Genomic DNA, 23714 nt, shown 5'->3' with positions numbered 1-23714 from the left:
GATGTCTTGGCAGGTTCGGAGAAAGCTCTCTGCCATCTGGCCGCAGCCAACCTGTTCAGCCTTTCCTCTGCCACGCCCGCCCTGCTCACACACAGAGGCAGCCACACTACACGTGTGCACACACGTCACCCCCCAAGGCCATATGTACACCCCTCGTACGCCACCTGCGACCTGACTGCACCCAGGCGCACCGCAGTTAGTGTGAGCACACTTTCCAGACTGTTCTCTGCCTTGCCTGCCTCGGTGCCTCCTCCCTTTTCTCTTGCCTCTTTGCAACTCCTCCTGTGTTAGAAGAAACAGCCCCAGGCAAAATGATCAAACGGGGAAGTTTTTCTTTTATAACAAAAAGGAAAGTCTGAGGCCACCTCTCATTTCTGGGACCTGCCCCAAGCCCCAGACCACCCTCCGATAAAGTCACCCCCAGCTACCGCTGCCCAACCTCTCGAAGCTTTGTTCTCTTAAACACTGGCTCACGAGCCTCTGTGTGAGTTAAATTAATGGATTGGGGTGCAGGATTTAGTATTTAAAAACAATTACTCATGTGTTTCTGATGTACAGCCAGGGGTGGAAGTAACTGCTGAAACATTAGCGCCGCACCCCCTAGGTCCTATCCGACTGAAGCTCCGGCGTTGCCTGTGCCACCCCGTGTGAGGTGACCACCGAGACAGGCAGGCTTCCACACCGAGAGGCAGTGGGCGTGTCACTCTGAGCAAATTCCCTCCAAAGGGGGTGCTGACTGCTGCCGTCTCCCTGGGCTACCTGCCGTGGGCAGGTCCGAGCAGGGGGGGTGGGGGGGGGGGTCTGTTACTGTAAAGAAGTGAGCCTCAGCCCTGGCTGGCGTAGCTCAGTGGATTGAGCGCGGGCTGCGAGCCAAAACATCGCAGGTTCGATTCCCAGTCAGGGCACATGCCTGGGTTGCAGGCCACGGCCCCCAGCAACTGGACATTGATGTTTCTCTCTCTCTCTCTTTCTCCCTCCCTCCCTTCCCTCTCTAAAAATAAATAAATTAAATCTTTATATAAAAAAAAGAAAGGAGCCTCTCACGACGGAATTGTAGACATTCCCCAAAATAAAGACACATTCCGTCAGTGTGTCAAAAATAAAGACTGTCAGTTCTGGCCAGGTAGCTCAGTTGGTTTGAGCGCCCGTCCCCGAACGCCAAGGTCGTGGGTTCGATCCCTGGTCAGGGCACATACAAGAAACAACCAATGAAGTGGGGAACCACAAATTGATGTCTTCCTCTAATCAATAAAAAATAATTTGAAAAGAAAGATTTTCAACAAATATTGGGTCCCCAAAGGGTCCTCCGGACATTAGGTAGGTGTGACCACTGGCGTCACCGGCTGCAGTCCAGGCAGGCTGTCAGCCCCGCGGGAGGCATTGCTGCAAGGCGGCGGAAAAGAGGAAGAAGCCCTACGATCGTCAGGTCAACGACGTGCAGGGGCCTGTGGTTTGTATGTTTGTTTCGGCTGTCATGGTGACTGATGATTTGCACGGAAAACGCACGGAAGAGCGGCTCTCTGGAGAGAAGAACCTCGGTACCGCAAAGCCCAGACGACTGTAGGTGCTGCGTGCGGCAGGGAGTCCCGCAGAGGGTCCGCAGCTGCTCTGCGGACCGGGCTGCGGCGAACTCCAGCCCCTGGGGCCCGAGCAGATGGTTGTGCAGCGACTGCTTTCTGTCAGGCAGCGCGCTCGCCCCGTGTGGAACCGAAGGCGACTCGGAACCCGGTGGGAGAGGCTTCGGTCCACCGGAGAACGGGCGCGGACGCGAGGGAAGGCTGTGGGCCCAGCCCCCACGGGGCCCTGACCCGCGCCGCATCCTGCCGGCCTCCTTTCCCGAACACGGTCCAGGGGTCGGGTTGACCCCGCCCCCTCGGCTGGGTGATCTGCGGCCTCGCGCAGTGATTGGACCAGGCAGTCCGGGGTCCCGTGCCTCTCCCGGGGTCTGGTTCAGACACGGGCGCGTAATGCGCTTCGGGCCGAGGAGACGGGGACGCGGATCTGCTGCCGGACTTTGGGAAAAACTTTTCCATTGCTGAGAGAGGCGCTTTCTTTTAAAAGATTTTATTTATTTATTTTTTATAGAGGGAAGGGAGGGAGATAGAGAGAGAGAAAGAAACATCAATGTGCGGTTGCTGGGGGCCGTGGCCTGCAACCCAGGCATGTGCCCTGACTGGGAATCGAACCTGCGACGCTTTGGTTCGCAGCCCGCGCTCCATCCACTGAGCTACGCCAGCCAGGGCAAGAGAGGCGCTTTTAAGAAACACATTGTCCGATCCGGACACGAAGCTCGGAACAGCTACAGTCACCCTGCAGCCGTGGCGGCGGCGGCCTGAGGATAAAGCCAACACACCGTCCTCAGGGGACGACAGAAGGAACGTGGGTCTTGGGCCGTTTTTCCAGTTTCGGAATTCTTGAAGTTCACAGCCATCCTCTCTCCTGGTGTCTTAAAAAACTTCCATCTAATTTAAATTTTAGGTTGTTTTTATTATGCTGCATTGTTGATGCCTGTGACATAGAGATATAATGAAGAGTTTCCGCATCATAATAGATGCCATGGGGTCACCTATCATTAATTGCCAATGAGTGGTTCAAGAGTTCAGCGGATGGAGAAAATCGCTGGGACGCACCTGAGTGTGAAGCGCCTGGAGAAGCCTTCACTGGATGGAGAAAGAATCATTACACTTCCCATCTGCCACGGGGACCCCAGGGGTCACAGGGTCTGGCGCCCCCTTTGACCAGGGCTGGTGGTGACGGCGTGGTGCTGTCAGATACAGAACCCTGTGACCATGAGCAGGACGCGTGTGCCCCAGTCCCTCCGCCAGGGGTTTTAGACGCTTGTCTAGGGAAGGAGAAGGTCGTTCTGTCCAGGACACACGGCTCAAGGTGTCCACGGAGGGTGAAGGCTGAGAGGGGTGCAGGTGCCACTGGGACGGGCCTGTGAACTGTGCTAAGGGGCCTGGCTTTATCCTGAAGACGGCGGCCAGGTCCTGGAGGGACACCATCAGATCGGCCCCTCAGGCAGGTCCCCCTGGCAGCAGGGAGGGTTGGTGGGTTGCTTGGAGAGGCCACACGGAAGGCACCAAGGCCGCTGAGACAAGAGTGGGTTCTCGTTTCAGTTTTGGTGGAGCGCACCCACTGAGGGGGGTGGCGATCAACATGCAGGTAATGGCCACGGGGAGGGACAGTGGGGGACGGACTCGAAAGATGTTAGGGAAGAATGGCCAGGAGTTGGTGGTGGATTTGCCGTGGTGGCGGCGACAGGGAGGAGGTAGGACTGAAGCCCCGGTGTCGGAAGTGGGGGCCATCTACCGAGACGGGTGGTGCTGCGGGAAGGCAGGCGGGGTGGGAAAGAGGACCGACAAGTTCTAGGTGTGAGCGTGTGGTCCGTGGATGGTGATGTGTATGCGGGGAGGGGGTGAGGCAGGGGTAGAGGTTTAGGAGTCTAGACAGTAGAAGAAGACATGGCGTTGGTGAGTGAGTTGGGTGCAGAGAGACTTCAGGACGCCTTGACCAGAGCTGGAAGAAGGGGCCCCGAGGGGGGCCGGGGGAGAGGCCACCCCGAGAGAAGGAGCAGCCAGCGCAGTGGGCCGGGAAGGGGGGCGCCCAGAGCCGGTGTGGGAGCGGAGCGTGGTCAGTGGGCTCGACTTCCTCACACACGTCCAGCCGCGTGGCCGCCGCCGCGGCGAGGAGTGACAACGTGGAACCCAGAGGGCAGCGGGCTGGCGGGGAAGGGCAGGGGAGGAAATGGCGTGGGTCAGCGCGGCTGGGGGCAAAGGGCGAGAGCGGCTGGAGGGACAAGATGGGGGCCTCTGCCTGGGACAGACACACACGGGAGAGACTTGCAGGCGAACGACCGTAATGAGATTTTCTTTCCTCTATCACTTACGGCCGCGCACCACACACTTGCAACGTTTGGAAATTCCGCTGAGGCCTGTGTGTGTGTGGTGGGGCCCCGAACCCGTGGGGACAGGCTGGGGGCGCAGCCAGCGGGGGCGCTGGGCGACCTGCAGCACCACCAGCTCCGGCAACAGATGAGAGGCCGCAGCTGAGCCCTTGGCTGGAGGCAGAGGAGGGCGGGCTGTGAAACACAGAGGACAGCAGGGGTGTCGGGGGCCGGGCTGGCCCGGGCCTGGGAAGGGGGATGGCTCGGGGAGCGCGGGCCAGGCACCTCCCGCTCTCCGGGGCAGCACCCCGCTGGGGCGGAGGCCATGCACATAGTCTCGTTCCCCCACGCACCGACCACCCTGACGCGGTCGTGATGAGTGAGTTCGGTGCTGGCGTTGGGCTGTGGGACCCGCAGCAGCACTCCGGTCCTGGCGGGGCAGTTCACGTCAGCGCCTTCATCAGATTTCCCCAAAACAGAAAGTTCCAGAGCTGTGCGTTGACGTCTCGCCGGTTCACTTTTGATTCTTCACTTCTGTCTGGAATAGGATGGATAATCCGTCTGGAAACTACAGTCCCACACGCGGACCCTTCTGTGGCCTTTGCCCCCTTTGGGGTCAGCCGCCTGTGTCCTGGGCTCCAACTCCTCCCGATGGCAGACTCGGAGAACACAGGGCCCAAGTCTCCTTCGTTTGTGCCGGTGGCACTTGGTTGGCTGAATGGCACCTGCCAGGGTCACACGAGTGACCGCTCCCAGGCCACCGCAGAAGGGCACGCTCTGTGCACGAACGCCAAGCTGCCGCTGGCCCCCCTTCCTCCCGGGGCGGGGGCGGTGTGCGGGCAATATCGGCAGGTTTACCTGAATTTGCTAGAACGTTCTCCTGGTCGATTTTTTTCACTTGACAGAGTTTGTTTGCTTTTGAAAAGTTTCTCCTTCGCCTTGAGATGTGGGCCTACGAGAACGCAGTGGACAGCCGGCAAGGCGAACGGGCGTGCAGGACAGTGCGGACGTGTTTCCCCCTCCTGTCCCCGACCCCCTCCCGTCCCCAGAAAGCGGCGCCGAAGTTCACCCGCAGCTCCGCTCTCCCGCCAAAGATGCTCTCCGCTCCCCTGCGCTTCCCGGGCCCTAGTTAGTGTGCAGTAAGGGCCCAGAAAACCAGTGCTAAAACACATGTTAAAATAAACATCAGTTAGAACCCAAATGTGAATTCTACCCTACAACAGCACTAAACTGGATTAATCGTTTCGGTTTATAGAAACCTTTCTTTACAAAGCAGACTATTTTTTTTAAGATTTTATTTATTTATTTCAGAGAGGGAAGGGAGGGAGAGAGGGAGAGAGAGAGAGAGAGAGAAACATCAATGTGCGGTTGCTGGGGGTCATGGCCTGCAACCCAGGCATGTACCCTGACTGGGAATCGAACCTGCGACACTCAAAGCAGACTATTTTAATATTTTACAGAAAAAAAACATGACACAGGCTAGATATTCATCATAACTGGAGAAACGTTTATATTTCTTTTCTTTGGTGTGCCCATGTGTACGTTGTCATTTTTTCACAGGCCTGCTCCCCATTTACAGGAGAATGGCGGGTCGGCGGGTCCCCACTTGCCGTCTATTGTGTGTGCGTTTCCTCAGGGCCTTTGCACTCCCGCATCCTGCCGGGCTGTGGGCGCCATTGTGTCCGTGTTGGGCAAGGGGGCCGCTTCCTCTGGGTCTTTTCCCCCTGCTGTAAATAAGGTGGTTATAAATATCGCTGTGCAAGAAGCCTTTCCTTTTTTCCTTTTCTTCTCTTTTCCTTTTGGGTGATTTCCAGAAGAGGCATTACTGGGGCAAAGATAAATGGGTCCTTTTTAGTTCCTGGAGCATATTGAACGGTGCAGTCATCAGTCATATGTGGATTTACCAAATTTCTCCAACATTAGATTTTAATTTACTTTCTGTAGCTTTGAAACACTTTTTATAGTTTGGTGGTTGTAAAGTGGTGCCTCACGTTTATTTTAAGTCTCCTTCCTCCTCTTCGCCAGGGTGCACGTTCTGTTACCACCTGAAAAGACCTGTCCTTTGAGAACTCTGTGTAGATTAGGATGCTTTAGAATCTGGGCCTCGATGAACCTTCAGGAGACCATCTGGCCACATGTCTCGGTTTTCTAGCAACTGGCTTCCAAAATGACTCAGGCCGGGGCTGCACCCTTGCAGGCTGCCCTGGGGCCCTGCTGCTCACGCTCTCTCCGACCGGAGTGGCCTCGTCCCCTCTGTCCTGTGGTCTGCTCGCAGCAACGGCGCATGCCATGTTATTTTTTCCAATCTGTGAACAGGGCACCCATTCGTTTTATCATCACTCATGTCTGAGGGACCCCGGGGTGCCCGTCAAATGGTGGGAGAAGAGAGTGAGACACAGCAGCATCTCGGGGTTCAGGGCGGCCCCCGGAGCTCTGCTCTCCGTCCCTCACGCCCGTCACCTGTGGGGGAGAGGGGCGGCACCTTGGTCCTTCCTGACACTCAACACAAAGACTTAAAGGAAGTCGGAGTTTTCCCTCCTTAGTGAAAGTGCAGGGAAGGCCGCCCCACTGCGCTCCGGCAGCGGCGGCTATGGCGAGGGCCCGTCTGTGCCGTGGGGGTGCGCACCCCGTTCTGCCAAGCCCGGAGCCCTCAGCCGGCCTCGCAGAGCTCAGACCTGGGCCCGCTGGGCGGTCATTCCCCAGGAGCCTGTTATTTCCAGGCCAGTGGCTGTTTTGTGTTTCCGAGCGGAGGGGCGGCTTTCTGCAGGAGGTCAGCAGGTCATCCTTCCCGCAGAGACAATGCTCTCGAGCGGGAGTTCCTGCGGCCGTGTGTGTGTGTGTGTGTGTGTGTGTGTGTGTGTGTGTCCCTGAGAGGGGAGGTGGCCCATGACTGGTTTCCGTTGCCATGCACACTCTGGGTAATGATTAGCTGCGCTGTTGAGTTTCAAGGCTATTTTCTGAGTTTCCAAGTCAGGTTGTGAGTGACCCAGCTTCCTGCCGCTGCGGCTTCCTGGGGGGTCTGTGGGCTGATAACGCTCTCTCGCCTCCGGTGGTGTGCTCTGCGCAGGCGCGGCCTGGGGCAGGGCTGGCCCCTCTCTCCAGGCTTGGGGGTCCAGACCTGCGTGGAAATGCACCCCAGACACACTTGTCACATTAGAGCTGAGGGTGCTGTGCCCTTTCCCGCTTCTCGAGCAGCATGCCGTCCTCAGTAACACAAGGGTTAGGAGTGAGAGACAGAACAAAGAGTTTTCTGGAAGTGCTCCTTGCTGGCCAGGCACTGGGCGGACACTTTTCCAGGTTTTGTCTGATCGCCACGGGGTCGCGACCAAAAGCCCACAGAGGAGTGTGCTGTGCGCAGAGCTGTCACAGAGGAAGCGCGGACTGCAGTCCGCCTGTTGTTGTCTCACACCGGGTCTCGGGCGGGCGTGTGAGGCCGGTCTTGCTGTTATTACTCAGCAAGCCACTCCGCAGCCGCTGCCTCACTGGGGCAGGGTGCTGCTCTCTGCTCCCGGGGGCGGGGCTGGGGGAGGAAGTGGTAAACGGAGGAGCTGCCTTCCCTGCAGGTCCTCCCGGTCCTCTGGGCCACGGGGACGCCGTGAGTCTGCCAGGGAGCGGCTCCCCCTCCAGCGTCCTGATAAAAAAGGAACCTGCTGAGTGGTTTCGAAGTGCTGCGTTGTAGCGGATGCTGGCTTAAGAAGCGACTGCAGCGGCCTTCTGCAGATGGTCGCTGGTCATTGCCCCCGAGGCAGCAGTGGGGCGGGGCCTCAAATCCTTGGCCCCTCAGCCCCAGCACCCCAGCCTGGATGCACTCATTTCGTCACCAAAACACCATTCCACACAAAACATACGCCCTTAGCGATGTGACTGGCATTAGCCCCCAGCTCTCCTGTATTCCTCGGTTCGCACCGGCAGAGTTCTCTCTGAGACGCAGAACGGTGCGTTGAAACTCTCTGCTGTGATCTGACTGCTCCCTGTGTGATCTGCTGGGGCTGCCTGAGCAGGCCACCACGCACCGCGCGGCGGCGTTGGCCACTGAAATTCATTTCTCGCGGCCCTGGGAACCACAGTTCCGGAAAAGGACCATTGGGTGGGTTCCTGGTGAGGTCTCTCTTCCCGGCCTGTAGGCTGTGACCTCCTACTGTGCTCACGTGGCCTGGCCTGTGCCACATTAAGGCTCCCACTTCGCACGCAGATGCTGGTGCTCTCAGGTTAGGGACCACCCGATGACCTCTTTTAACCTCCTAAAGGTCCTGGCTTCAAACGGAGTCACATTAGGAGTTAGGATTTCAACGTATGCATTTGGGAGGGATGCACTCCATCCATAACACCCCCTGCGGCGTGATAATGTATAAACGGGTTCGCTTCTGGGCATGGAAGGGATGCCCATATTTCTTGATGTGAACACGGAGATTGTCGGGGGAACGGCACATGCAGGCGCCGTGAAAAAAGTAGTGGCCACAAATCCTCGGGCAGCAGATTATTACCTAGATGTCAGCTGGAGTCTCTCTGCTTCTTAACATTGGGATGAGGTTTGTTCAGGCCCCTATGCCCCCCCCCATCGTAGGAGAACATAATGCCCTCCCGAGATTTCTCCAGGCTCCCAGGAAGTATCCACGTTCGCTGTCGCCCGGCCCCCAGTGTGCAGACTGCGAGGAGTGTTCTGCTCTGCACCGTCAGGCCCGGCCTCGGGTGCCCCCTGTGCACGAGCTCACGCACCAGCCTGTCACCCCTTCATGGAAGTGGGCAGGCACGAGGCCCCTGAGTCAGCGACAAAAGGCTCTATTACTCAGACCCCAGCGGTCCACATGAGCTCGGGCACGGTCCGTCCGTTCCCCTTGTGGCCCCACTAGGGGGCTACGTGCAGGGCCCACGTGGATGGGGGTGCATCGCAGGAGAGGGGCACTGCGCTTGGGAAGCCTGCTGTTTCTGCCCCAGAAAGAAGTTGGCCAGCCCACTCTTTGTCCTGGAGGGCAGGGCTGTTGTCCCCAGAGGCCTCGGGCTGCAAACACTCTCCTGAGGGGGTTCGGGATTGAATGGCACTCCCCCCGAAAGACAGTTCCATGTCCTGGCCCCCCAAATCCGTGAACATCGCCTCTTTGGAGAGAGGGTCTTTGGAGATCTGCCGTGGAGACTGTCGGGAGACACGGGAATGCTGCAGCCAGCTCTGCGGAGCCTCGGAGCTGAGCGCGGACCATGTTATTGGAAACAGAGGAGAGGGTCCTTGCTGCATGGTGGCAGACGTGTGGCCTTGCTGTGGCCTCCAGATGCGTGGGAAGGGGAGCGTTCAGCCAGTGAACTTAGGTATTTAGTGGAGGGGATTTCCAAGCACGATGTTCACGTGCAGCCTGCTGTTTCCTGGTGGAATGTCGTAAAATGCAGGAGGGAAGGGACAAAACACAGTAGGTGGTGGCTGGGAAGATGTCAGCCTATCCAAGTTACAAGAGAATTCTCAAAGCAAATATAAAAAGATTCGCCGTTGGGTGGCTGTGCCCCGAAGAGGCCAGGTGTGCGTGGGCAGCATTTTGCTGCACAGCCCGGGAGTGGGGCTCCTGGTGCAGGTGAACCCATCTCCGCGAGGCCGTCAGGGGACGTGGGATCGTGTCCAGGGGAGGCCTGGGGAGACCCCTCCAGTGTAGTGGCGTGGACCCCACCACACACCCAGCAGACCTGCTGGGTCTCCAGGATTGTGGTCTCCACAAAAGTGCGGCCGTCTGGGACTGAAGGGTCAGACAGCAGAGGTCAGCAGAGCTGTGTGGGGTCAGAGCCTTGAGCCACGGGGGATTATGGTCAGGCCTTGACCCCTGAAGGCATTTGACCTGCCAGGTTAAACTCTCTCAGACTCAGAGAGCCCTTATTCCTTCTGCGGCCTCCCTTTGGAAGTGGAAATGCCGACCACATGCTGCCACAGTGTGGTGTTCTAGCAGCAGGGGGCTCGACTTCTCAGCTGGCAGAACCACAGACGGAGAGAGGTTTTTGCCCTGGAACAGGTCATACCTGGCCTCTCCAATCCCTGACCTGGCTGGACCCTAGGGCACCCCTCTCCTGGGGGCCTTTGCTGCCCCCAAGTCTCGGCGACTGCTGACCCGTCCCGATGACCCTGTGGTGTCCAGCTCACTGTCCTGCGTCCCTGCTCCCACCAACGCTCCTGCAGCTCCTGAGGCCCAGGTCCCACCGGGTGCAGGAGACATGTGCCCCACGTCCTTGAAGAGGTGACACCGAGCTGCTCAGTCATCGATCAGGCCTCAGGGTTTATATTATATGTGTATTAGATTATATACATATCCATACACACACATACACGAGTGCATATATACATATACACAAATATATATACACACACTATATGCACACATATATCATAAAATTTAACCGCCAGATGATACAATGAACTCTGTCATGATTTCGTGTCACTACCAGGTCTGCCAGGGTCTAATTAATGGGGGAAATGACACGCCATCATACACACAGTCACGTGGTCTTCCAGCCCCTAGACATTACAAAGTGGGGGAGCAGTTCGGCACCGTCTCCCTAAGCATCGCTAGTGTGCTAGGTGGCCGTAACACATTTCAGCGGCACTTTCGAGCCTGTGAAATGGGGGGGTGTCAGACTGCTTGTTGAAAGTGCCAGTTTTCTGAACGTTTGGTCTAGTTCTGTGCTTACTTTGATGCTGTGTTCGCTTATTTTATTTTTTTTTTCATTTTATTTACTTAAAAGTAAAAATGATCACTCTGGGCCGGTAGTTCAGTTGGTTAGGGCGTCATCCTGATACACCAAGGTTGTGGGTTCGATCTCCAGTCATGGTGTCTGCAAGAGGCAACCAATAAATGCATCAGTGAGTGGGACAGCCAGTCAGTGTCTGTCTGTCTGTCTGTCTCTCTCTGTCTCTCAAGAAACTGAAAGTGAGCGGCAGTACATCAGAACAGCAGGCGGTAGGGAGAAAATTTGCAAAGGTAGACCTGTGTGGGTTTTGCTACCAAGTATTTCAAAAGTGTCGTTTGCTCTCTTCCTGGGAGCTTCTAAGAATCCATGGGCTGTGCTCTCTGGGGGGAGCAGACCCAGGGTGGAGTGAGTGATCTGGGCACCTAGAGAGGGAACGCCTTTCTGCCCCCAGAGCGTCCTCGGTGGCATCGGTGACTGCGTCACTCCTCCGGAGCCCGGACAGCGTCGGCTCCCGGAGTGCCGCACAGCGAGGGCGGCCCTGTCCTCTGTGCTTCCGGTGCCCGACCCCCAGACTTAGGACGCAGCGCGCACTCTCGGGGCTGCCCCGGGAGCGGGCTGCTCCCTTGTGACAACACGCACGGACGGGGCTTGGATGTCGGCGCTAAGGCGTTCGCCCTGCCTTCCGGGTCTGCAAAGCTAAACGATGACCTCGATGGCAGGAAGCAGAGTCCTGTCTCGACAGACCGTCAGGACCCAGGCACCCTTCTTCCTCTTGATGGAGGGCGGGGTGGGGGGCAGCGTGGGGGGCGGGGTGGAGGACAGCGGCATCAATAGTCTTGGTGCAGAGGGAGCTGGAATTACTCGACTCTCTCCCCTCCTCCTGTTTCCATAGAAACAGTTTTTTTCTCTCCAAAAACGTCCATCAAGGCTGCGCCCTTCTTGGTCCTTGTTTTTGGAAGTGGTCGTGTCTGCAGCTCCCAGAGAGAAGGGTCCAGAAGCACAGCCACCTTCGACCGTCCCCACTGGCGCCCGAGAGCGGCGTCCACTCCCCCTGCACGTTCGCCCCGAGCAGTGGTCTCCGCTGCGGGGAAGCCAGCCACGCGGTCGTCCGGGCGGGGGGACTCCGTTCCCTCCTCTGCTGGACACTTTGTAGCGGCCACGCCGCCGTCTTCCAGGGGTTCAGCAGAAACAGAAGCAGCCTTCTGACCCTGCCCTCGGGCGGCTCGGACTTTCCCTGTCAGAAAGGACCAATAACAGGACTGAAGTCACTTAAAAACCCCGAGAGGGGATACTGGGGTTGCAAAGTTCAAGCTCTCGAAAACCAGACAGCCCCGAGCTCAAATCCTATCCCCGCCCCTGTCACTCTCCGCCCGCCCGCCCGCCCGTGAGTCAGGCTTTCCCCAGGGCCCTGGGGCTTCTCTGGGACGCAGCTAAGCTATTAGCAGCCGTGTCTTGGGGCTTCCTCTGAGGGTGACGAGATGGTGAGTCAGGCCCATCAAGTACCTGAGGCGTGGTGCCCGGCCCCAAATAAGTGCCCGGGAGCGGTATCTACTACGTCTTGGTAAACTGATAAGGAGAAGGACTGCATCAACTACGCTGTTTTTAAAGTAGACGTTAAGAATTACAGTCAAAATGTGCCCTGGCTGGCGTAACTCAGTGGATTGAGCACCGGCTGAGAACCAAAGTGTCGCAGGTTCGATTCCCAGTCAGGGCACATGCTTGGGTTGCAGGCCACGGGCCCCAGCAACCGCACATTGATGTTTCTCCCTCTCTCTCTCTCTATCTCCCTTCCCTCTCTAAAAATAAATAAATAAAATCTTTAAAAAAAAAGAATTATAGTCAAAACGTACATTCCCACATTGTAAATATGGGCCATGTTTCTGTTTGTCTCCCCAGGCATTTTGAACTGTTGCGCAGCCTACAATGTGGGTCTCCTGGACGCGAAGGTGTTTTCCGGTCCTTCGAGCGAACAGTTCGGTTACACGGTGCAGCAGCTCGTCAGCCCAATGGGCAGCTGGTAAGGGCGCGCTCCTCTCGGTTCCTGCCGCGGAGACATGAAGGGTGGTTAATGTTGGGCTGCACTCGCTTGCTGAAATTGGAGCCGGAGCACATTATTGATGAGTAGGCCACAGATGTTTTCAAACGAAGGATTTTTCTTTGAGAGTCGATAACTCAGGTTGGTAATTTGTGGGATGGCAGAGTCCCAGTTTCTAAGAACCTGAATAGAAAAGTTTCTCTAAGTATTCCACAGCAAATTTCATAATTTCACCAGTTCTGACCATGTAATAGACGGTAGGTTTATCTCTGTTTCCTTCTCTGTGCACTGGTAACTACTGAGCCTCATAAATGTTCAGTTAGCCGAGGGTGCCCCTGGGCCATTTCTAGATGATAGAACTGTCCTTTGAATTTTCTCCTTCCCCTGGGCTGGGTCCGCTGGTTTCACTCCACGCCGGCCTTCCCTGCCTCCTGTGGTGACGGTCCCCCCAAACACGCGTGCAGAAGTCACAGACGTACGTTTCTCCAGCGCCTTCAACATCTCTCATTTTTTTCCCAAAAGTGCCCTAAGTGTTTCAACGCTGAGTAGTGGCCACATTTATAAACCATGGTTACGTTTATACAGGCTGGGCAAAAGTAGGTGTGTAGTTGTGCCTGTGCAAAACAGTTTATTCTTGCATTGCTATTTATTAGTTGTTGTGTTATTTTCCATACGAAAAAGCATAAACCTCCTTTTGCCTTACCCCATACACAGCCGGCTTCGGGGATATGGAAATACACACTCCCATTGCTGGTTTGTTTGGCATGAATTATGGCAGTAAACCCAGAAGGCTCTGAAAGGTGTCGTTGGGCAGAAGGGCTGTAGGTCCTCTTCTGGCAGAGTGGGTGCCCCCTGGTGGACAGGACCCTGCCAGTGCAGCCTCACCCCCTGCGACCGGGGCTGCCCCAGACTCACCTGGAACTTTAAGTCCCGGGTCCTCTACAGCTCCGTGCAGAGGTTAAGTGGGCTTGCCCAATGAGAGCTGTAATTTATGCCCTGTTTTTCCCCGTGTGCACTTATGCTGGGTGTTCTGAAGAAGTAAATTCAAAGAAACAGAATACGGATTATCCCCGTTTTGGAGCATGGCTGTCTGTGGTGGGGGGACGGAGGGACAGTGGTACCCTTGGAGAGGGCGGTGTGGTTCCGGAGACGCGGGAAGCAGTGTGTGTGTGCAGAAAGTTCGTCAGTCGTCCCGAAGAGCAAGAGCGATTCGGCTGGAGACCCAAAAAGCAGCCACGCCCTGTCATCATGTGGGGTCTGAGAGAAAGAAAGGGAATCTCTCACAAGTCTCTAGTTCCCGCGAGAACCGTAAACCCTAAGGAGGCCGCGAAGCACGTGGCTCGACCTTGGAACCTGGCACACAGACTGGCCAGTGACCCCCAGTCGTGCCTAGCCACCCCGCTTCTCCCCGGGAGGGCAGAGGCCCGCACCAGACATCTCCGCCTCCACGCCTACCACAGGCCCACCTGTGCCGAACTCCACCGAGGAAGAACAAACACCCGGTTTTCCGCGCCAGCTGATGAGGCCGCAGAGCCCTGACGCCTCCCTTCCCCTCCCCTCTCCCGCGTTGCACCCACGCGCCCGCCCTGCTGACCCGACCTCCACAATGGACAGGACGGCATAGCAGCGTGTCTCTCACCGCGAGCCCTGCAGGTGCCGTGGCGGCGGCTTCCCCACCCCCTCCCGCCGCCCTTCTGACCCCTGTTCACTCTCCTCACTGTAGCCAGAGCGAGCTTTTTAAAGCTCGATTCAGTGTTGTCGCTCCCCAGATTAAACCCCTCGGTGGCCGTCCGCGGCAACTAGCATGAGCTCACGTTCCTTAAGGGACCCTTCGAGGGCTGGCCTCCATCGGCCACTCCCGTCTCCCGTTTGACCCCTTCGCCCCCGTTCACGGGGCTCCCAGAATTCTGGCTCTTGTCCCCAGCACACCAAGGTCACCGCTGCTCGGAGCTTCTGCACGTGCCTCTGTCCCAGAAGGCCCGGTCCGCCCGAGGTCTCCCCTTGGCCGGCGGGTTCGCATCTTTGTCTCGGCCCCGGGGTCTCCCGTCTGTGCGAACGGGCCAGTGCTCACCACCCCTCTCCTGGTCACTCCGCAGCGCTTCATGCCCACGGAGCTTCTGTCGAGCCGTCGCCACTGTGGGGAACAGCCTTTACTTCTTCAGCGGCTCCTTGTCTGTCTTCTTCCCGGCCTCTGGGTTCAGGGGTGTTGTCTCGTTCACGCGTGTGTCCTCCACACCGGACCCAGGGTGCCGGCTGGCGCAGAGCGGGGGATCAGTGATCATTTGTTGGATGACCGAGGGGAGCCCCCTTTCCCAGTGGCTCACCCGAGGACCCCTACCTGCCAAGTGCGCTCCAGCCGAGTGGCGGGCGCAGGCAGGGGCTGAGCGCGACCTTCCGACGCACTCCGACGGCCTTCTTGCTGGGCGCGGCCTTGCTGAGGACAGCCTGCCGTTCAGCTGGAGGTTATCCTTTGTAAGGGAGAACAGCTTTCCTGGGACAGGCTCCCCCTAAGAGAAAGAACCGCCGTCCATCGGAGATGGGGTGGAAACGGTCGGTGAGCCTGTTGAGGGTGGGAAGGGAACACAGCCCCGTGGGCAGTTCTGGGCGAGACCAAAAGGGACAACGAGGTGACGGGAAACCAGCGGGCAGGGGCCTGGGAAGAGTGAGAGGCACCCCATCTCCTCTCTGTCTTCGGGGTTCCCGCTGGCGTGCAGAACACTCTTCAAAGGCCAGTGCATTCTCGGTTTATGGTGAGACTCCATGCGGGTGAGGTCAAGTCCAGGCACACCAGACATTCCTGAGCCCCGCCTTGGCCTTGTCAGGACATCCCCGAGAGTCGAGTACACACAAGACAGAGGCGGTCAGGAGCGGAGGCACTGCCATTAACTAACTGGTGGGGGTGGGGTGGGGGGGCTGCTCCTGCTTTCACCCCCGGGCAGAGCTTTCTGGCGGGGCGCGGAGTGGGGCCTTCCAAGGCCTTCCACCCTGGAGCCTGGGCTCGGCCACCAGGTGGTGTGAGCTCCCCCACCCCGCGAGAGGGAGGGAAAGGCCAGTCCCCGTCTGCCCCGAGGGCGAGCCCCTTGGGGGTGTCCGCGGGCAGGAAAGAGCAAGCCCTGGCCGGCAGGCCTGGCCGGGTCCCTTCCCTGAGCTGGCCTCACGCTGCAGAGAAGCAGAAGTGGCCGCGCCGCGGGCCGGCCCTTCCCACCCCCCGCCGCAGGCCGGAGGAGGTGAGGTGCAGAGTACTGAACGGAGCGCAGACCTGGGCGGTGAGGATGCGCGGTGGCGGGAATCGGCGGGGCAGAGCTCTGGGCAGAGTGGGCGGCCGTGGGCGACCCTCCCTGTGGGTGTCACTTCAGTGCCCCTCACTGTTCACGGCTCATGCTCCCTTCCCGAGCCCTGGGACCCTGCAGGCGCTGCTCTCCTGCTATCCCTCTTGGGCCTGGACCCGCCCCGGTGACGGGCCACGGAGGCAGGGCCTCGGGGAGCAGGCGTTCCCTCCAGGGCTGACGTGACCCCCGAGGAGGACAAGTGTCCACCCTGGCTCTCCGGCCAAAGGCACCTGGTAGGACACCTGGGGCTCGGGATGACCGGCTGGTCCGGACAGCTGGCCCCGTGCCTTCCCCCACTCCTGAGTTAGGACAGCCCTGAGGACGCTGCGGAGGTAGTGGGTGCGAGGCGGGCTGTTTAAACATCAACTTTCCTGCTGATACCAGCCAAGGTCACTTTAGACCCAGGAAGCGAAATTGCTATGAATTCCTCTCATCGCAGTGAGCTTTTTCCCTGTGAGCCTTGCATCTGTAATGCACACACACACGCACACACACACACACACACACACACACACACCCCTGAGTTTTCCTTCCCCTCCGACTGAGTGTTTGGAAGCTGCTGTTTCGGCGGCGTTTTCCTCCATGTTCTCCGACCGGCCTCACACTGCATCTCATGGGGCCCCGGCTCCGTCTCCCAGCCCCGTCTCCTGCCCTTCTTGTGCCCCCCGACCGCCGGCCTCCTGCTCCAGCCTGAGTTCCCCCCAAAAATCGCACTTCGCTGTCTTTCGAGTACGGCTGAGGCTGTTCCACTCGGCCCCCCCTGGTCCCGAGAATGTATGGGCACACTCTGCGCTGGCATCTACAACACGTTAGCTAGCAAACGTTTCACTGGTTTTGCTTACTGTGCTTTTCTTACCTGAGGAATTTACTCTGGAAATAGTGGCGGCGTGGCTCTGAGAACTCTGGGACCTTTTGAAGGGTCTCCGATGAGTTCCAAGCAGGGTCCCTCCCAGGCGGAGCGCCGGCGCACCCCTCGGTGCGTAAGTACCACTGTGGTCCGCTCCCCCCGCTGCGCTGTGGCCTGAGGGTCATCGGGTCGTCGGCCCGGGGGTCGCCCCTCCGCCCACACCCAGACTGCTCCAGCGCAGGTGCTGCAGTCCTCGTCGCACGCAGTGCCACAGGGAGCGGGGGTGCGTGTGCAGCCCCGTTCCTGGAAGCTCCCAGGGTGCACGCTAGGCCCGTCTGTCTTACCCAGAGGCCTGTCCCAGGGACACGCTGAGCTCATCTGGTGACTCAAGTACACGGGAACCTCGCAGTCACTTGTGTGACGAGGGCTGTCTGGGAGCGGGGGTATTTCCAGTGGCAGAACTGCGGGGGTTTTGTTCCAGCGACAACCACTGCAGGCGCGCTCCTTGGGAAAAGCGAAGTGTTAGACGGGACTCGTGTCCTGGCCAAGAAACGGCCTCACCTGCACATGAGCTTGTGGGGCGGTTGTCACTTATTGAGAAAACATGTACTAAGCTCTGTGTGTGCTGTGAATGGAACAGATTGTCTGTAAGAGAATTTTGGGTAAAGGATAAAGAGGCAACATTCCTTTCCATACCAGACGTCAGGGGTTGTCACGTGGTGTCCCGTGGTGAGAGCAGTACCTGGAATTTGTCGAGTATTCTTTCTTCATCAAACACTTAATACCCATAGTTCTTGTGAGAGCTTTGTGAAGTCATTACCCTGTTCGCCAATGAGGGGGCTGAGACTCGGATTAGACAGTGTGTCCAAGATTGCAGAGCTAATAAACAGTAGGTCCAGGGTAGATGAATGCTAAACAGAGACACAATGTGCTCAGTGTGCATCTTTTTTATCAGTATCCAAGGAGGAGAGCGACTGAATGTAACTGGCACGTATGAATAATGTTTAAATGTCGTTTTCATATAAACTTCATCAAGTCAGATCGCCGCCAGTATTTTTTTTTTTAGAGAGGGAAGGGAGGGAGAAAGAGAAACATCAATGTGTGGTTGCTGGGGGCTGCAACCCAGGCATGCAACTGACCTGCAACCCAGGCATGTGCCCTGACTGGGAATCGAACCTATAATGCTTTGGTTTGCAGCCCACGCTCAATCCACTGAGCTACGCCAGCCAGGGCGTTAGTATTTTGAATCAAAACCTCTGTTGCAGAAGGTGCGGCCTGGCCTGAGCACAGGTGAGCGTCAGCATCCGTCTTCTCGCTCTCTCGCGGAGAGGGATTTGTCCCCCAAGTCACGGGCCAGAGCACGAGGGTTTACCCTCCCCGTCACCGGGAAGAGCAGAGCGACTCTGGCAAAGTCACACCACGTCTCTGGAGCACGGCGGTCCCCCTGCTGCTCTGGGGCGTTTGGGCGCCGTGGGAGAGAGGAAGAGGGAAGGGCTTCGGAGCCGTGCCCGGGGGAGGTGCTCTCTGTGCGCAGTGCACCCGTGACCTGCACCCGTGACCGGGGAGAAGAACACTGGGACTCCCCGGGACCGGCCCCTCCCTGCATCTGTCCACCCCGCTCCCCCGCTGCCTCTCCTCTGTCCTGGATGAGCTTCCATCGTTTCGTTTCTCCTTCTCCTTGGCCGTGAACCCTGCCCCAGTCCCTTTTCCGAAAGAGCCGTGCCATTGTCTTTGACCTGTCGGCCAGAATCACCCCTTGTGTTTCTTTCTCAAAGTGACATCCTCTTGCCACCAGGTGGTCAGAGGTGCCACGTGCCACACGCTCGCTCCGCTTCTTCACGGGACTTGCGTGGGCTCTGAATCCTGGACGTGTGAATTCCATGTCGCTCTTTCATTTCCCTGTAGTTACTTCCCTACCTTTTAACTTAGCCCAATGCTTCTGTCGTGTACAGGCATTAGAAATCTGGCTGTAGTATATTCTTGTGCTTGGACTGCAAGCCTGAAAACCTCAGCGTTTTTATCAGCAACCATAGCGCTTTTGCCGTAGAATGAATAGAATGCCGCAGAATGTTGGTCTCCCGCCAGCAGCGACTTCCCCTGGGCCAGCGGGGTGGGGGCAGGCCCAATGGGCCCAGGCGCCTTCCTGCCCCCGTGCACCACCTCAGCGTTGACTCGGCGACATCCGTCACACCGTAGTTGTCTTTCTTCCCACTAAGTGAAAATAGTCTTTGTGGTTACGTTGTGTCCATGGTTCCTGGCGTTCCTCGCAACTAAAAGTCTGCAGTAGAAAGGGCATGGTACATCTCCCCTGCTCTGCCCTGCTTCTCCGGGCCTCCGCCCTGGGCACAGACTGGTGAGACACCTGGGGACACGCACACACCCGTCTCCTGTGACCCGTGTGGGAGACAGCCGCTGCCCCGCAGGTCCGAGGGGAGACCCTCATCGACCTCCGGGCACCTGCTCGCCTCCCTCACCTGTCTTACCACATTGGGCTTCACTCCCTGTTCACACCTGCATGTCCGTTTCCGGAACAAAATTCACGTACAAAGTGAACGGGGTGGACACACCCCCACCTTCCCGGTGGCCAGGTGTCTGGGCCGTTTCCCTCTTCCCTGGGGACAGCTGTGTGGCCCGGGGGCGGGGGTGGGGGGACCATCGGCCCCTCGGCTCCCGGCCCACGTGGCGGGAGGACGGAGCCCCCCTCCCCGGCAGAGGCCCGAGCGGAGCCCGTGCGAAGGGAGACTCGAGGGCTGGGAGTGGGAGCGCTGGGGTTCTCGGCTGGCTCCTCGGTGGGAGAACAGGGCCGGTGAGGGCTCCCGACCTCGCAGGGCGTCTGCAGGGCTGAGGCAGCCAAGGAAGCGATAAAGTCCCAGGAGTTGATGCCCGTACAGACAGAGTGTCGGTGCACCAACAAGCAGTTCGTGACCCTGTCGCTCTCCCAGTCCGCATCCTGGATGAAAACCACCATCCGCCAAAGCACCCCGTGGAAAGGCTCTGCCCACGGGCTCTGGTTTATAAAAACATCGCGGCTCTACAGTCGCGTCTTCTCTCCTGCCGAGAGGGCCCGGGAACGCTGAGCCTGCACCGCCACAGGCTTCAAACGGAGTATTTCGGCTTCTGGCTTTCCCTCCGGGAGCACTGCCCGTCGGAGGAGCGCACGTAATGGAGTCTGCCTTTATCCGTTCCTTTGCTTCCAGCACCAGCGCTGATCCCCGGGGTTTTCGGGGGACCGTGGCGAGCCTTGCAGCGGGGCTCCGGCTCCGAGGTCCGCAGCAGCCGGCGGGCAGCTGTCCCGCTGGGGGAGGGGGCCGGCCGGGCGCCCGAGAGGGCTCAGGGGGGGCAGCGAGGCTCAGCTGTGCAAAGGGCCTCGCAGCCAGCACCGAGCAGTTGGAGTGTTCTGTTTACAACAGCGACGGTTCCCAACCCAGAGCTGAAAGTGACCTCTCTCCTTCCACCTGTCTCCCTGCTTCCCGGAGACGCAGAGTCCTCCAGGTGGCCTCTTTGCACCGTCAGTTCCTTTCGGGTGACAGTCAGGAGGCCGGTCACCCTGGGGAACCCCCCCCCCACCCACCCGTCGTGTTGTCCAGGGCTCGGAACTCCACCGTACGAGACACAACACTCACGTGCTACAGGCTCTAAGGTCTCCCACGTTCGTGCGGGTGTTGTGAACCACAGGGCTCTAATCCCGCGTGAAACACCACCGGGTGCCTGGCAGCCCCTCCCCCGAGGCCCTCTGACCTCAGTGTGGCTCCAGGGAGGACCACACCCTCCTTATCTGATGCTGGTTACTTTCCTTGACTTTTTTTTTTTTTAAATTCAAACCCTCATCTCCTGGTGGCCTTCCCTTCGAAATACACCTAAAATAAGGACGCTCTCCCCTTGTTGTAAGGAGCCACCCCACCTTCCACCACCCCTTGCCCGGATTATTGAGCTGCCTGACCTTTGCTCCGATGCAGACCAGCCATTCAAATCCTTCTAGAATGTGTCCAGTCCTGTCGCCACTGTGCCCCGAACCCTCCGAGGGCCTCTGGTTCCGCTCAGAGGGGAGTGGAGTCCTTACCCCGCCCCCCACCCGACCGCGTCTCCCCCCACGGGCCCCTGGCCCTCACGCCGGCCCAGCCACAGCCTGGGCTGCTCTCCCTCCGGCGTCTGCGGATTAGTCCTCCAGCTCCTCCGAGTCTTTGCCCAAGTGTCACCTTCTCCGTGAGACCCTTCCCGACCATTCCAGTAAGAATTCCAGGGCCCCACACCCCCGACTCCATCCTGCTCGGGTTTCCAGAGGTCGCCCCGTGCTTCACTCATGAGTTAAATTCATTCTCTCCCCCTCCCATTGGAACTTCAGCTCCAGGAGGCCGGAGAGCTCTGAGCACCTAGTTCAATACTGTGCCCCCAGGGCTTTGACCCCAGCCTGGCCCCCGGTAGGTGGGGCCCCGGGCACAGCCTCCCAGACTGTACCACGCCCATGGCCAGGGCTCGCCCTTTTTGTGGGAAGGGGGCCCCCTGGAGTTGTGCAGAAGGTCAGCGCATAGGATCGCAGCAAGCGTTGGCTGAATCAAAGCACACATGGCTTGCCCTGCTCTTTACGTCTGTCGATGATCCGCAGAAAAACCGCTAGTGTTGAGGGCACACTCGCGGAGCCGGGAGACCCGCAGGCCAAAGGCGGGTATTTATAACAGCCCCTGGATGGTGGGTTTGAGGCGACCTGGGCCACCCTAAGTACTGTTTACCAGCCCAAGGAAGGATTTTGAATTCCAGTGGAGGCGGGCAAATTGGCTGTGTTTGGGAACGCTCCATAATGACTGTTTTGCCACGAGATAATTGGACAGTGAGTGTTATTTTAAGCGGTCTTGGAAGAGCTCCCACTTTCACTGCAGGACAAGGATCCTGTGTCATCAGAGAGACTCAGCAAACACAACTGTTCTTGCAGTCCGTGTGCCCACTCGCGACAAGGGGGGGTCGGTGGCTCGGGAGGGACCCTGCCTCATTTCACGGGGTTCGCCCACTCCCTCACCCCATCGCCTCCTTCGTCACCGCCTCTGTGCATGTGGCTCCGCCTGCCACCGTTGATCACAATGTTTCTGGATAAATACACCATCCTCCCTCCTCCTCCCGTCTGACTAATTTAAGAATGTCGCAGTTCCGTCGGGGCAGTCACGGCTGACGTCAGGCCCCCGCGTGGAAGTGACCAGGGGAGGCTGCTGGGGACCGTGCCGGGGAAGGAGGAGGCGGTGGTTTCGGAAACGTCCTCTGTGGGCGCTGGCGTGACCCGCAGGCGGCTGACCTGTGTGGGTCCCGATAGTTGAAGACTGTGTCCCACGTGGCGAGGACCCCCCGGTGGTTCTCCGCCGGCCACCCGAGTGGTCTGGTTGTCCACTGTTTCCTAGCATTTTGTGTTGGGAGTTTAAACGGCTTAATACAGCTCTGAGTGGTGTGGCTCGGTGGGCAGGGTGTCGTCCTGCAAAGCAAAAGGCCGCCGGTTCGATTCCTGGTCAGGGCACGTGCCTGGGTTGCAGGTTTGGTCCTCAGTGCAGGGCGCATACGGGAGGGGACCAATCGGTGTTTCTGTCTCACATCAGTGTTTCTCTCTGTCTGCTCCCCTCTCTCTAAATAATAATAATAATAATAATAATAATAATAATAATAATAATAATGTCAAATGGCAGACTGCTGGCAGATCTACAAGGGTTCTTTGAGAGAATTTTGAGACCTTTCCCATCTCGCTGTGACACTGAGCAGAAGCTGCCTCTTTCTCCCTGGCCGGTGGCTGGGGGCCGCGCCCTCAGGGCCTGCGGAGGGGCCGGCGCCCCGACTCCTCCGTGAGGTGGGGGGGTGCCTGGGAGAGGCCCAGGCAGCAGGAAGCAGCGCGTGGCCCTGGAGCTCTGTCGGCGAGAGAGCAGGCGGCCAGCGGTGCGGCTTGCCTGCCGGAAGCCCCGAGGGGCCCGTGGGTAAGTTTTAGATGAGAAACACGCAACCGTGGCCCCTCGGCCGGCTCCCCTGGGCCGTGGGGGACAGATGGGCAGTGGCCTGACCACACCTGGCTCTGTCCGGACACCACCTGCTCTTACCTGCCTGCAGCTGGCACAGCCTGGCCCCCCCCTCCCCCGGGGCGGACGGGCTCGCACAGGATGACCTGGGCTGGTGCGTCCCCTGCAGCACACGGCCACAGCTCCGTGTTTCGACCCCTAGAAGGCTCTGGAATGCCACCCAGCTGTCACACAGCCTTCCCAGTCTGGGCCCACGCCAGGCCTCGCAGCCGGGAGGAAGAAGGGGAAACAGCAGAGGCTGAAGAGTTTGGGCTTGGGAATCGGTTACCCGTGGCTCTCCCCGGCGGTGGGCACCTGAACTCCGATGGTGCTGGGAGGCCTCACGCCCGGTGCCCACTTTCCTCAGATCCACTGGAATTCACACCCGCTCCCGGCAGGCCCCGGGCAGGGCCGCCCCTCCGCCTGCCGCTTCTTGCCGGGAGGCGCCCGGTGCTCCCTGCAGACCCCCCGGCCAGCCCTGCTGCTGCGGAGCCAGCGTGCGGAGCTCACTCACCGGGGCAGCCGGCGGGGCAGCCAGTGGGAGCGTGCGTTCCTCCCAGCTCGGCTGGGGTTACCTCCTATTTCTTTTACCTTTACCTCGGACAGTGAGAGCAGAGTGAGACTTTTCATTAAAAAGGTTTTCTTTTTTTAAGCTAAAAGCCCTGTCTGGTGTGGCTTGGTTGCTTGGAGTATTGTTCTGCAACCGAGAGGTTGTGGGTTCGATTCCTGGTCAGAGCACTTCTGACCCCAGGTCCGGTGTGTGCAGGAGACAACCAATCGATGTTTCTCTCTCATCCTTCCCCCCTCTCTCAGAGCAATGAAGGAGTGTTCCCAGGCGAGGATAAAATACATAAATAATGCAAAAAAAATTTTTTTTCTACTTAACTTTTCCTCAGCCTAGCGAGTCCTTTTAAATACCAGCGTAGCATCGTCT

At 58.4% G+C, this 23714-nt stretch overlaps 1 protein-coding gene across 1 annotated transcript in view; it reads left to right on the top strand.

The window, feature by feature from the left end:
* ITGA2 (integrin subunit alpha 2) overlaps positions 1 to 23714 on the top strand; it is an 80047-nt gene that overhangs the window by 3636 nt on the left and 52697 nt on the right. The window contains exon 2 of the mRNA XM_045839904.1: positions 12443 to 12563. Within this exon, the coding sequence (XP_045695860.1) occupies positions 12443 to 12563 (121 nt within the window). The remainder of the gene's footprint in view (positions 1 to 12442; positions 12564 to 23714) is intronic.

Source organism: Phyllostomus hastatus, unplaced genomic scaffold, assembly GCF_019186645.2.
Source record: "Phyllostomus hastatus isolate PE091 unplaced genomic scaffold, TTU_PhHast_1.1 phas_contig_329, whole genome shotgun sequence".
In the NCBI taxonomy this organism is placed as follows: Eukaryota; Metazoa; Chordata; class Mammalia; order Chiroptera; family Phyllostomidae; genus Phyllostomus; species Phyllostomus hastatus.
This window is presented reverse-complemented; position numbering and strand designations above follow the sequence as displayed.